The sequence below is a fragment of the Magnolia sinica genome, chromosome 13 (genome assembly GCF_029962835.1).
Source record: "Magnolia sinica isolate HGM2019 chromosome 13, MsV1, whole genome shotgun sequence".
Lineage (NCBI taxonomy): Eukaryota > Viridiplantae > Streptophyta > Magnoliopsida > Magnoliales > Magnoliaceae > Magnolia > Magnolia sinica.
In genome coordinates, this window is record NC_080585.1 from 22,327,345 (window position 1) to 22,340,972 (window position 13,628).

Sequence of the window (13,628 nt, forward strand, 5' to 3'; positions counted from 1 at the left end):
ACGCAGGCGAGTAGACGGAAATTGTACACGTGGCATATATAAATCAAATGAAACCTCTTAAATTGTGTAAACAACTGTAGCCAGATTACGATCCGAAAGTCAGATTAGATGATACTAACCTCTGATTGATGGACCCCTTTTTTCTTAAATGGGAACGAGGAATTAGTTTCATATCAACCGTTCAATTAAAATGTTCACCAACATCATCGTTTTACGATTGGATGAATGTAATTTTTATTTATGATACATCTGAGATAGGACACATAAATTGGACAGTTAAGTTTGAGGTTCTTATATGCCACGTCTTCAGTTTCTCGGTAACTGAGTAGGTTGGGAAGCAATAGGATCTTTACTCTTGCTCCGGAGGTAGCCTCTTAGTCATAGGCGGTGAAATCCCACTATCGTGTGAATGTGTTGGAGTGTGTGTGCCTGTGTTAAATTCAGGCAGATCCAAATCTTATGTGTGCATACTCACGCTATAATATATGGGTTCTATCGACACTGTTTATGCATTTGGAGAGACGAATTTAAAACATGATTTAAAGAATGAGTTAGATCTAAAGCTGGACTGGACTCAGCCATAAAAAGCAAGAGTTTGAATGCCTACTATTAAAAACTTATAAAGGTCACGGAAATTTTTGATCAAGTTGATATTAGTGTTTTATTTCTTTAACATCCCTGTTAACTTATGTACAGGTTAAATCTTAAATAAGCATTTTGGTTGACCTTAAAAAATTTCAATAGTAGAAGTCACTCTTCCTACTGTTGTTTTTTTTTTAAATAAATAAATAAATTTAGAATTCACTCTAATTTTAAATTTATCTCGTTTTCCATCCTATACTTTAAAATAATCTCCCCAAATGAATGGACAGTATGGATACAATACATATAAATTGTTGCCTGCGGGATTAACTTGATATCGTTTTTTTTTTTTTTTAAATTATTATTTTATATTTTTTTGCTGTCATTTAAGTTTTTTAATTTTATCTATAAATTGGATGGTAAATAAATATAAGTAATAGGTCACACAGAGGTTTCAACCATGGGAATCATTATGCCCACGATGCCGATTGCATCTGACCTTGCTCATACAATTAGCTGTCCAACTAGCACTCTTGTGGGGCCCACTATGATGTATTTATTTATCCACTCCGTTTATTCATTTTCTTAGATCAGTTTAAAGAATGAGCTAAAATTTGAGGCGTATCCAAAATTCAATTGGAGCACACCAAATATGATTCTTGCATTTGCAACTTAAGCTTGTTATTTGGTGTGGTCTACTTAAGAGTTGGATCTACCTCATTTTTAGTCTCATATCTTAATATTATATGAGAAAATAAATGGACAGCGTGGATGACCAGATACATCATGGTGGACCCCATATGAGTGCTGGTCGGATGGCTTATTGTCCGAGTGGATGTCGGACGTAACCGCTTTCCTATTCCGACGACTTCCCAGGCTGCGGTCCAATTCAGCTTGATATAGTCAAATGTATAGACTGAGGGGATCAAATCTGGTGCGGGATTGTGTACTGAGTAGTAACTCAGTATGCTACTGGCCCGTTTGGACAGTAAAGAGGGATGAGATTAGGTGGGATTAGGAGGGTTATTGTGCGCCATCCCATCCCGCCATCCCATCCCGTCTGCTGTTTGGGATGGCAGGATGTATTTCATCCACCGCGCCCTCGTAAACACCACCCGTATCTGAGACGGATTCTGCCAATCCCAGAAAGCAAGTTTTCACCGCTATATGGGGCCCACCGAGATATCAATGAAATATGCACTCCCTATATCATTTTCACTAGCCTACATTCAGCCATGAACCTGTTTTGAGGCAGATTTAAAACAGTGAGTGGGGCACACCACAAGAAGCAGTATGCAAACCTATCCATTTGTGACGGTCCAAACACGTCGTTGTATATCCCATGGGCTATTGCAAACCCATAAGATCAACGGACAAACATCGACACCACCATCATTACCTTAAAAACCATTTCATCCCTCCTAATCCCATGGGAACGGTCCGACCAAACACACCCTAAAAGCGTACTGAGTAAACTCCGTCGGGTCCACTATGATTTATGTATTTTATCCAATCCGTCCATACATTTTACCAAATGATTTTAGGCTTATCGCTAAATGGAAACATACAGAAAGCTAAAATGTACCAAACCACGGAAAACATTGTGAATTGAATGTCTACCGTTGAAAATTTCTTGAGGGCCATAGACGTTTTGGATCAATCTTATATATTTTTTTTTTCATTCATCCATGTTTGCGTGATCTTATGAGAAGTTTGGATGACAAATAAACATCACTGTGGGGCCTAACAATGTTTCAACAGTGGAAATCATTATTTCCACTGTTTCCTACGGTATGGTCCACTTGATCTTTGGATAAGATTTAATTTTAGAATCAACCCCTGAAATGATCCAGAAAAATGGATGGACGGTGTGGATAAACTATATAAAATCACAATAGGCCCAAAAGAGTTTACTCAGTACAATAAGAGTAACTTAGTATGCAATCCGATTTCATAAAATATAGAAAAAATTAGCCCCGTAAACGCTTCCTTTTTATGGTTTTTTTTTTTTTTTTTTTTTTTGAATGGCCGAAAACTTATGTTACGAAAGTAGATTTTTCAATAAAAATACCACTGATTTTCATGTAAAAGCAGCGAAAAAAGAAGGAATATTTTCGTCTTTATTGGGTTCTCCATATGGGTAGGTCTAGATTGATACGTAGGTTTTGCTCCAGTCAAAAAAAGGAAAGTGGATGAAAGGTCGGGTCTATAGTAAAAAATTACCGTAAAGTATATATACATCAGGGTGGGCTAACCGAACTTGACATCAACAATACGAAGGTTGATAGTGTCGCTACTAGATAGTACTCTATGGGCTCCACAATGATTATGTATTTTATCTATGCCGTTCATTCATTTTAGATCAGTATTTCAGGGCGCAATCATAGGAAAATAGTAGTAATTGAACTTCGACCGTCAAAAAACTTTCTAGGTTTTCTAGGTTCATTGCAATGTTTATTTATCATCTAAACCCGCTGATTGTGTGAAAGAGAACTGGATGAAGGAAAGTAAAAATATCATCTTGATCCAAAACTTTCGTGGTCCTATGAAGTTTTTAATGGTGGGTGTTTAATCACCACTGTTTCAGGTGGTGCGGTTCACCTTAGATTTTGATCTCTCTCATTTTTGGTCTCATGGCTTACAATGAGCTAAAACAAACTAACTGGACGGTTTATATAACAAAGATATTATTGCGGGCACAATGAGCACTGTCCAGTAGGCAATCCGTGTCTCCCGTCTACTTGAGACTTGGATCTCCTTCACTTTTAGGCTCCTACCCTAAAGTGATATGGAAAAGCGGATGGACGGAGTGGATATAGAATAAATACATCAAGGTGGGCCCATGGTAATGGTCCCAAAATCTTTGGTGAGGGTGGGCGCACCTAATCGGCTCCCAAGTTCGCATGGTGTTGCCCTCCTATATCTGCATCAGCCTGACTTGTATCTCGACTTCAACCTGGTGAGTTACACCTTGATTAACGGGTTTGATTAAAGATAAACTTCATGCTGGCCCCCACACATCCTATTCCCATTGTTCCCTGTGGTGTGACCCTTATGAATTGTGTATAGAGCTGATTTTTTTCCCTACGTCCAAGAATCGAGAATACAAACTGATGGACGGAGTGGATTTTACATTCATGGTGGGCCTCACAAACTTAGGTGTTGCAATCGCTGTCTAAAATAGGTGCTGTAGAGGATTTATCGTGGTGTGTCCCACTTGACTTTTGGATCTACCTCATTTTTTGGGATTGTATACTAACTTATATAGTAACTTATGAACGGAATAGATGCAACCATGGACATCTGGGTGGGCCCCACACAGCCATCCAACAAGGGGTTACAAGAACCTGGAGTCCGAAGAAATGGGCGGATATGAAATTCGGAAGTGGACGTGACTTGGCTGCGAATGGGTACCTGACCGTGGGCCCCACCACGATGTATGCATTGTATATCCTCGCCGTCTATACATTTTGTCAGCTTATTGTAGAGGATGGTCCCAAAAATAAAGCAGATAAAAATATGCGGTCATTCTTTCTCCGTGGGGCCCACCTCTATGCGGTCAAAAAAGGGCCTTTCTTTCTTCGCAAGTAATCAGGGCCGAAAACGACAAACTCTCAATCTCCATATCGCTCTCATTCATGCGTATCCCACCCTTCTCGTAAAGGCGCCACCTCTCTCTTTCTCTCTCTCTCTCTCTCTCTCTCTCTCTCTCTCTATTCCTTTGTATTTCACAGCACCCTTTGTCTTCTCCTTCCCTTCTCTCCCTTGCGCACCACGTTATCCTGCACCCTCCAAGAAAGCCGCCTCCTTTGCCTTTGACTCTCTCTCCTCTTATATACATAGTTTCCATCTTCACTCCTATATTCAAATCCAAGGCCACCCATCTCAGAGAAAACCCACATCAATGGCTACTTTCATTGCTCGAAACGATGGCATATTCATGCTCTTCTCACACCCATCTCCCTACATGCATAAAGCCATTACTTTTCTCCAAAATCCCATCTTTCTACATGGCTTTTCAGCCTCCACCCATCTTGCTTTCATTCTTCTTCTATCTATGACATGGGTCATTAAGGGATGTAACATGGGTGGCCATGGACATTCAAAAGAGAGGTTGAAAGACGGTAGCTTTTTATATTACAAACCCGCCCTTTTCTCTTCTTTGGGTCTGTCTCTGTTTCATCTCGTTCTTTGCATTCTCAACTACTTTGTTTGGTATCAATATGGTTGGTCTGATGAAAATCTCTCCACCCAATTGGATTTGGCTCTTAGAACTCTTGCTTGGTTCATGATCTCAGCCTACTTGCATTTCAAGTTCCGCAGTTCGGAAGAGGAGAAATTCCCAATCGTTCTGAGGATTTGGTGGTTCTTATACTTCTTCATGTGTTGTTCTTTCGTCGTTCTGGACCTGGTTTACTATCAGAAACCCGGAATTCTGCCCACACATATGTGGGTTTTGGATTTTGGGTCGGTTCTGGTCGGTTTGTTCCTTTGTTACTCTGGATTATATGGAAAGAAGAACAGAGAAGAAGAGGCGCGCCTTCTTGAAGAGCCTCTTTTGAATGGGAATAGCGTTGGTGGGTCTCGCAAGAAGAGTAAGAAGGATAATGTAACTCCATATGCAAATGCTAGTCTGTTTAGTCTTCTTACTTTCTCTTGGATGAGTCCGTTGCTGAAAGTCGGTTATAAGAAGACATTAGACATTGATGATGTTCCTCAGCTTGCTGATGACGATAGCGTTAATAGGGTCTTCCCTGTTTTCAAAAATAAGCTAGAAGAAGATAGTAGTAATGGAGTAGGAACGCTAAAATTGGTGAAAGCGTTGTTCTTCACTGTTTGGAAAGAAGTGCTGTGGACAGCTTTGTTCGCGCTTATATACACAGTGTCTTCTTATGTGGGTCCCTACCTTATCGATGCCTTTGTTCAATACCTCAATGGCCATAGTGAATTCGCGAATGAAGGGTATGTTTTGGTTTCCACATTCTTCATTGCGAAGATTATTGAATGCCTTTCGCAGCGGCGTTGGTTCTTTAAGCTGCAGCAGGCTGGAATCCAGGGCCGAGCAGCTTTGGTCGCAATGATTTATAAGAAGGGCCTGTCACTGTCAAGCCAGTCAAGGCAGGGCCATACCAGTGGAGAGATCATAAATTTCATGAGCGTCGATGCGGAGAGGGTGGGGGATTTCTGTTGGTATATGCATGATCTATGGATGGTTCCTGTGCAAGTTATACTGGCTTTGCTGATCTTGTACAAGAATCTTGGGCTGGCTTCAATTGCGGCTTTTGTTGCAACTGTGGTTGTTATGTTGATGAATGTTCCGTTGGGGAAGTTGCAAGAGAATTACCAGGGCAAGTTGATGAAATCAAAAGATGTACGGATGAAGGCGACGTCTGAGATCCTTCGGAACATGAGGATCCTCAAGCTCCAAGGGTGGGAGATGAAGTTCTTGTCCAAGATAGTTGAGCTAAGGAAAGATGAAACAAGCTGGTTGAAGAAATATGTCTACACCTCGGCCATGACGACATTTGTCTTCTATGGTGCACCCACATTCGTGTCTGTGATTACGTTTGGAGCTTGTATGCTTATGGGGATACCGCTAGAATCGGGAAAGATTCTATCTGCTCTGGCGACATTCAGGATATTGCAGGAGCCCATTTATAATCTCCCCGATACGATTTCCATGGTTGCGCAGACAAAGGTTTCTCTTGATAGAATTTCATCGTTCCTTCGCCTTGAAGACCTTCAGCCTGATGTTGTAGAGAGGCTTCCGGAAGGTACTTCTGATGTTGCAGTTGAAATAAGCCATGGGAATTTCTCTTGGGATCTCTCTTCTGCGAATCCTACTTTGAAAGATTTGAATTTCCGAGTTTTGCATGGGATGAGGGTGGCTGTTTGTGGAACAGTTGGGTCGGGAAAGTCAAGCTTGCTTTCTTGCATCTTAGGAGAAGTGCCGAAGATATCTGGGACCATTAAATTGTGTGGGACCAAGGCCTATGTTGCTCAATCACCTTGGATACAGAGCGGGAAAATCGAAGAGAATATATTGTTTGGTAAGGAAATGGATAGGGAGAAGTATGAGCATGTTCTTGAAGCGTGTTCTCTGAAGAAAGACTTGGAGATTCTATCATTTGGCGATCAGACTGTCATTGGCGAGCGAGGAATCAACTTGAGTGGTGGCCAGAAGCAAAGAATACAGATCGCACGTGCTCTATACCAGGATGCAGACATTTATCTATTTGACGATCCTTTTAGTGCTGTTGATGCTCATACAGGAACCCATCTATTTAAGGTATGTCTTATTTTTTTCCTCTGGGTTTTGTTATATTTTCACATGTTACATACCTGAAATTAACAACTAGTCCAATATATTTTAGAACAAACTCTTCTCATTTGTAGTAATATCAGGTGATTTTGTTTGATCATAGCTCACAAACGACATGGTAAGCTATTCAACTAGCCAGTAGTTGCGAACATTATTTAAAAAAAAACTGAATATGGAGACCACAATTTGGTTTATTGTGCACATGAATCGGGATGGCTTAAATATTGGTTGGGTTGGCTCAAAGATTCGGCCGGGTATTTAAATAAACATGCATTCCTCTATACCTATGAAAGGTTTTCAGGATAAACCCTGTTTTCCCCATTTAAAAACTGAGTTGGAAAAGTGGCCACGCCTCAAAATTCAGTTGTGCTGAGTCGACCAGACTGAGTTTTTAGTTAAATCGTCGATTTTTGGAACTACAGTTGCAAATTTAAATCCCACCGAAAGGACTCCTACTTATTGTTTTGCTTCTTTGAGCATTTGGGTAATTTTCATTTTTGAAGAGCTTTAATACATGTAACCAACCTCTGAATGGCAGGAGTGTCTGCTCGGGATTTTAGGATCGAAGACAGTGATCTATGTTACCCATCAAGTAGAATTTTTGCCTTCCGCTGACCTTATCCTGGTGAGCACTTCTCTGTTTCTTTACTTTGCATTGGTTCCACAACCCCGGATAAGTGCATCACCAATGCATAAGAAAAAAAAACCTTTCTCTGGCGTGGCAGGTAATGAGAGATGGGAGGATTACACAAGCCGGAAAATACAATGACATTCTCAATTCGGGAACAGATTTTATGGAACTTGTCGGTGCGCATAAGCAAGCCTTGTCAGCCCTTGATGCTGTGGAGACGGAGCCTGACTCACAAGCAAGTAATAGTGTGGAAGATGGTTCGTGCGATGCTGGAAGCAGAAAACAATCCCCACACAAAGACACAGAGAAGAGAGAGGATCAGAATGGTAAAATGGATGAAATAATCGGGCAGAAGGGGCAGCTAGTTCAAGAAGAAGAAAGGGAGAAGGGCAAGGTTAGCCTATCAGTCTATTGGAAATACATTACAACGGCTTATGGAGGAGCTCTTGTACCATTCGTATTGCTGGCCCAGATTCTCTTTCAGGGTCTTCAGATTGGAAGCAATTACTGGATGGCTTGGGCGGCTCCTGTCTCAAAAGATACGAGAGCTCCAGTTGAAGGCTCGGTTCTCATTCTTGTCTATGTTGCTTTGGCCATTGGAAGCTCCATTTGTGTCTTTGTAAGATCGTTGCTTCTCGTTACAGCTGGATATAAGACGGCGACTCAATTGTTCAATAAGATGCATATGTGTATATTCCGAGCTCCCATGTCATTCTTTGATTCCACTCCAAGCGGACGAATTCTCAATAGAGTAAGAGACCTATATACTTCTTTTCAGGATTCAAGCCATGAGACCGGACTTATTTGGTATTTTGAGGCCACTATGGCTATGCATCTCTTTATGTAAGCTGCCTTTTTCTTTTACAGGCATCTACTGATCAAAGTGCAGTAGATACAAGCATTCCCTTTCAAATTGGGTCAACCGCCTTTTCATTCATTCAGCTGCTGGGAATCATTGCTGTAATGTCTCAGGTTGCGTGGCAGGTTCTCATCGTTTTCATCCCTGTTATTGCAACCTGCATTTGGTATCAGGTAATGCCTGTAGCTGGTTCTTCTTCTTCTTGAATTTAAAAAGAAATAAAGGACTAGATACAAAATACAGACAGCTTCAGACATTTCTTTTTGTTCCCTAATTTTTAGTTTTTAAAAATATTTTTAATGTTTGCTAATCTTCTAAGATACACACACACACACACAAGCTGATCATGGATCACTTCAATCCATTGTAGAATGATGCTGTAACATGATAAATCTTCAGGTAACTTCCTCTGATGTTGCTTATGTTTGTCATTCCACAGCAATATTACATACCGACAGCACGAGAGTTAGCACGTCTTGTTGGAGTTTGCAAGGCTCCCAACATACAGCACTTTGCTGAATCTTTGTCAGGATCGATGACAATCAGGAGTTTCGATCAGGAATCAAGATTCATGGATACGAACCTGTGTCTGATCGATGGGTATTCAAGACCCAAGTTTCATACTGCTGGTGCAATGGAGTGGCTGTGCTTCCGCTTGGATATGTTATCATCCATCACATTCGCCTTTTGTTTGGTTTTCTTGATAACCATGCCAAAGGGTATAATAGATCCAGGTATAACTTCATTCAAGAAGAATGACATGATATGACATGATCCTCAACCTGAGGGTAGCATCCTCATGTTTTCAGTTCATATATGTAGCATCCAGGATACAGTGATCTAGCCTGTTGATCAGGTGGGCCTTGCCTAAAACCGCCAGATTGGAAGATCCTAGTTGTTCAATCTTTAGCCTATTTTCATTTGGATATGGAGCATTATGGTTTCTATTCCTAACAGTCTATTTTAGGCCACCCATGGAAAGGTTAGGATTGTCCCATTGAAGAGATTTGGACTGTTTCATTCACTGTGTGCTCATCATGCAAATGGTCTGGATCGTGGAAACGTGGGCCCCACTTGTATAAACTTGGAACCCGAGGGTACTATACACACCCTCAGATTGAGGATCCTCTATCCATATATTTGTGGAATGACCTCTGACTTCTCATTGATGACAGGCATGTGGAAATGGAATCTTACTCTTTCTGTCTTCTTTTTCAGGCATTGCGGGCTTAGCAGTAACGTACGGACTTAATTTAAACATGGTCGCTGCTTGGGTTGTATGGAATCTGTGCAATCTTGAGAACAAAATCATATCTGTTGAGAGAATATTTCAATACATGAGCATTTCTAGTGAACCCCCTCTTGTCATAGAAACCAATAGGCCGGACCCTAACTGGCCAGCGGAAGGAGAAGTTGATATTCATGATTTGCAGGTAATCTCAAGTCTCTTACTGTCAAAGGTTCTTTGTAATCGATGATACCACAAACACTTATCTTTTAAGAAATTCATTCTGTTGGATGCATGGAAACTGCTAAAGGATATTCATTTAGTTTTGAATATTTTTTTTCTTAATAATAATTTTTTTTTTCCCAAAGATGATGGATCACCTACAATTGATTGTAGGCTAACTTAACCTACAACCATTGTTAGCATGCAAGGGATTATGGGTAATCCCCTAATTAGTTGGGATAAGGCTTAGATGATGATGATGATGACAATGGATGGGTTGTGGGTGGCCGGTTCCTCTTTTTCTACATAGTTGCTTTTATGTATCTTCTTATATAATCACACAATTTTCTTCCTTCTCTTTTAATAATTCATAACATCTATTTGAAAATATTGGATACAGGTCCGTTATGCCCCACATATGCCTCTTGTTTTGAGAGGTCTTACATGCACTTTCCCAGCCGGGATGAAGACTGGTATCGTTGGGAGGACAGGCAGTGGAAAATCCACTCTCATACAGACACTCTTCCGCATTGTTGATCCAGTTGCCGGTAAGATTCTGATAGATGGCCTTGACATTTCTACTATAGGACTGCATGATCTGCGATCCAGATTGAGCATCATCCCGCAAGACCCGACTATGTTTGAAGGGACTGTGCGAAGTAACCTTGACCCTCTTGAAGAGTATACGGATGAACAGATTTGGGAGGTGTGTTTGTTTTACTATCTGCATTGCTAACACATTTACAATATCTTTTCCATGGATTCCAAAGCACAGCGATTTGTTGACGTGCAATTCTTTCCTATTTTAGGCTCTAGATCGGTGCCAGCTAGGGGACGAAGTAAGGAGAAAGGAAGGAAAGCTTGACTCTACAGGTTTAGTTTCTTTTTGTTTGGCTGATATTTACTTCATCTGGCCCACTAATTTTCAGAATATGATATATACGCACTAGGTTTTTTTATTTTTTATTTTTTATGTGGGGGTGGGGGGGTTGCCTTTTGAAACCTATAGCAGTGATTATATCTGCTATTTACAATGTGTTACAGAGTCTAATGCCTGATGTGAATGGCAGTGGTTGAAAATGGAGAGAACTGGAGCATGGGTCAGAGGCAGCTGGTGTGTCTGGGACGGGTGATATTGAAGAAGAGCAAGGTCTTGGTACTCGACGAAGCAACCGCTTCAGTCGATACTGCGACCGACAACCTAATTCAGCAAACACTAAGGCAACAGTTCTTTGGCTGTACAGTCATCACGATTGCACATCGGATAACATCCGTTCTAGATAGCGACATGGTCTTGCTTCTTGATAATGGTTGGCAACTTACAACCCAGCTTTCTTCTTCCATCTTTTTTATCCTTTTCAAAGCATTTGATTTTTTATTTTTTATTTTTCCTTTTACTGAACAGGCCTTATTGTGGAATACGACTCTCCCAAAAAACTGTTGGAAAACAAATCATCTTCATTCTCAAGACTTGTTGCCGAGTATACCGTAAGGTCAAACTCTAGTTTTGAAAACTTAGTGAATCTATGAATGGCTGGCAATACTTGGGCTGCCATTAGTTGATATACAACCTGATTGATCATGATGATAATGGGTGTGAGTCCGTGACATCTTCTCTTTTGCGCTGTAAGTACATCAGCAACATCTTTTGCTATTTAACTGAAGGTTTAAAATCCTGTTTTGTGTATCTACAATAACATTTACTAAATGGTATCAATCCGACAAACCCGTGGTACCCAAAAGAATGTCCACAGATTGAATGGTCAGAGAACAGCCACTTGGCGCAATTTTTTACCATTGTATCATCAACAAGGTGGGCCATCATTTGGTTCTGATTGAGCTGCAGATTCGTCTATCTTATTCTATTCGCTAGGAGGTTGATAATGTTTAGTAAATGATATTGGATGCACACTGGGCCTGTCCTCATATCTGATGTTTTTCTTATGCTTTATTATTTATTTTTTTCTGCAGATCTCATGATTAATCTCAACAATGGGTTGAGAATACATGGCAGGAGTGATTCACAAATTCTGTAGAAAATCTCACAGAGTTCTGTTTTTTTGTGATTCCGATAATACTGTAACCCGAGTTTTGGATGTCTAGGAACTAGGTGTGCTTAAATAAAGCAATAAATTTTTTGAGTTATGAGTGAAGGGCACATCATTTCTTGGCTTTGCTAATGAACTTATGACCTGTTTGGGTGTTTACATTTTTTAGGGCAGATAGGATTTGCTCTTTTCAATTTCCCATTGGGATATCTCAAGTTTGATTTAAAGCCATTTATATGGCAATGTGGGGATAAGCATGCTTTGCAATCCCGCCAGCATCTTAGTGAGAAATTGACGAAAACCCAATTACAAGAGATCTGTGAGTGGCTTTGCAGGATCAGGCACAAACCTCCAGGAAATTGGGCACATTATTTTTGGAAATTTAGGGACCAAACCTTTTAGAGCCCATTTGGGTGCCAATTAAAAGATGAGTTCATCTCAATTTTTAGTTAATATTAATTATGTATTAGAGATCATAGTTCATTGAACTCATTTTTTTTAGTTAGCAGTAATTGTATATTAGAGCTTATGGTTTATATAAATTATTGGTTATCAAGATTGTCTTTTATCCTTATTTTAACTTCCAGTATATAATTGCTGTTAACTAAAACGAGATGAACTCATTTTTAAGCGGCACCAAACAGAGGTTTAAGATATCAAAATCAATCAATTATTCATATAAAAAATGCAATATTTCTTAATGTAAATAAATCCTAATATAATCCTAACCTTGTTTCATTTTTAATTCTAGCCATATTTTAATTAAACATAAAACTAACTAAATTATCTTCTAATCTCACCACAATCTAACCTATTGGAGTTGTGCCTTGAAAATCAATCTAGATGTGATATTGATGATCTTGACTATGGATCATGGCGATTGTAGGTCAACAGACGAGTTACAATGCCATGATTAATATGTGGAGTGCCTGGAATGTGTAGGACATGGGTTAAAGCAGAGATTCATCTGCTTATCCTTTGAAGGTTGAGAGTGGATACAATGGTCATTGACTAGGGAGAGTTATGAGCCATGGATACCTTGTTATGCCATGGCCACCTGGCATGTTATAGGACAAACTTGTGATTGCTAGTATTATTATATGGTCATCTCATGTGAAACGGACTGATAATGAGTCAAGATGAAAGGTCTCCATCATTGGTCATGATAATTAGTCAGTGTGACTTAGCCCTATCCCATGTAAGAGTGTGACTGTGCCATGGATATATGCTGTTAATTTTGGAATTGTTGAGCATTTATATTAATGGGTCGAGTTTAAGTCTTTAAATTGAGATGCTCATTACATTTGGACTATGATGAGCTTGAGAATATATTAGCTTTGATTAATCCATAACCTGATGATATGTGAGGAGTTCGAGGTCTTGAGTACATGTGCTTTGGCTTGCTTTTAATGGTTATCATGTGGCCAACAGAAGTAGGTGCAGCTGGTGCATGTATCAAGGTCCGATTGAAGCTGCATGATCCAACAAGGGATTCATTGGTTTCCTACAAACTTATGGCTTAAATCTTAGAAATTCAGATGTTCACCAAATGATTTTTCCACTAGGCCTAGCATTTAAAATGTTTTACATGTTTTCAACTGCTAAACTTTATTTTAATCGTTAAAAAAAATTTAATTGCACTTGATGATGATATAATAGTTTAGATTTGGTGTGTTCCACCCCTTAATTTGCATGGGTATTAGATCAATAGTGGATGACCGTGATAGTGGAATAAT

General features: G+C 39.9%; 1 protein-coding gene across 1 annotated transcript; it reads left to right on the forward strand.

Annotated features, from left to right (window-relative positions):
- The first annotated feature begins 4,273 nt into the window (after positions 1 to 4,273).
- Positions 4,274 to 12,002, forward strand: LOC131223205 (ABC transporter C family member 3-like). Its single transcript, XM_058218524.1, has 11 exons — positions 4,274 to 6,871; positions 7,443 to 7,529; positions 7,630 to 8,286; positions 8,403 to 8,567; positions 8,834 to 9,128; positions 9,613 to 9,827; positions 10,245 to 10,550; positions 10,654 to 10,717; positions 10,915 to 11,154; positions 11,250 to 11,470; positions 11,816 to 12,002. The coding sequence occupies exons 1-10, from the start codon at positions 4,487 to 4,489 to the stop codon at positions 11,372 to 11,374; spliced, it is 4,539 nt and encodes a 1,512-aa protein (XP_058074507.1). The 5' UTR covers positions 4,274 to 4,486; the 3' UTR covers positions 11,375 to 11,470; positions 11,816 to 12,002.
- The last annotated feature ends 1,626 nt before the right edge of the window (positions 12,003 to 13,628 follow it).

Coding starts and splice junctions, on each gene's coding strand:
- LOC131223205 (XM_058218524.1), top strand. CDS start 4,487: ATGGCTACTTTCATTGCTCGAAACGATGGCATATTCATGCTCTTCTCA. Junction 8,287..8,402: donor GCGGACGAATTCTCAATAGA/GTAAGAGACCTA, acceptor TTTCTTTTACAG/GCATCTACTGATCAAAGTGC. Junction 8,568..8,833: donor CAACCTGCATTTGGTATCAG/GTAATGCCTGTA, acceptor GTCATTCCACAG/CAATATTACATACCGACAGC.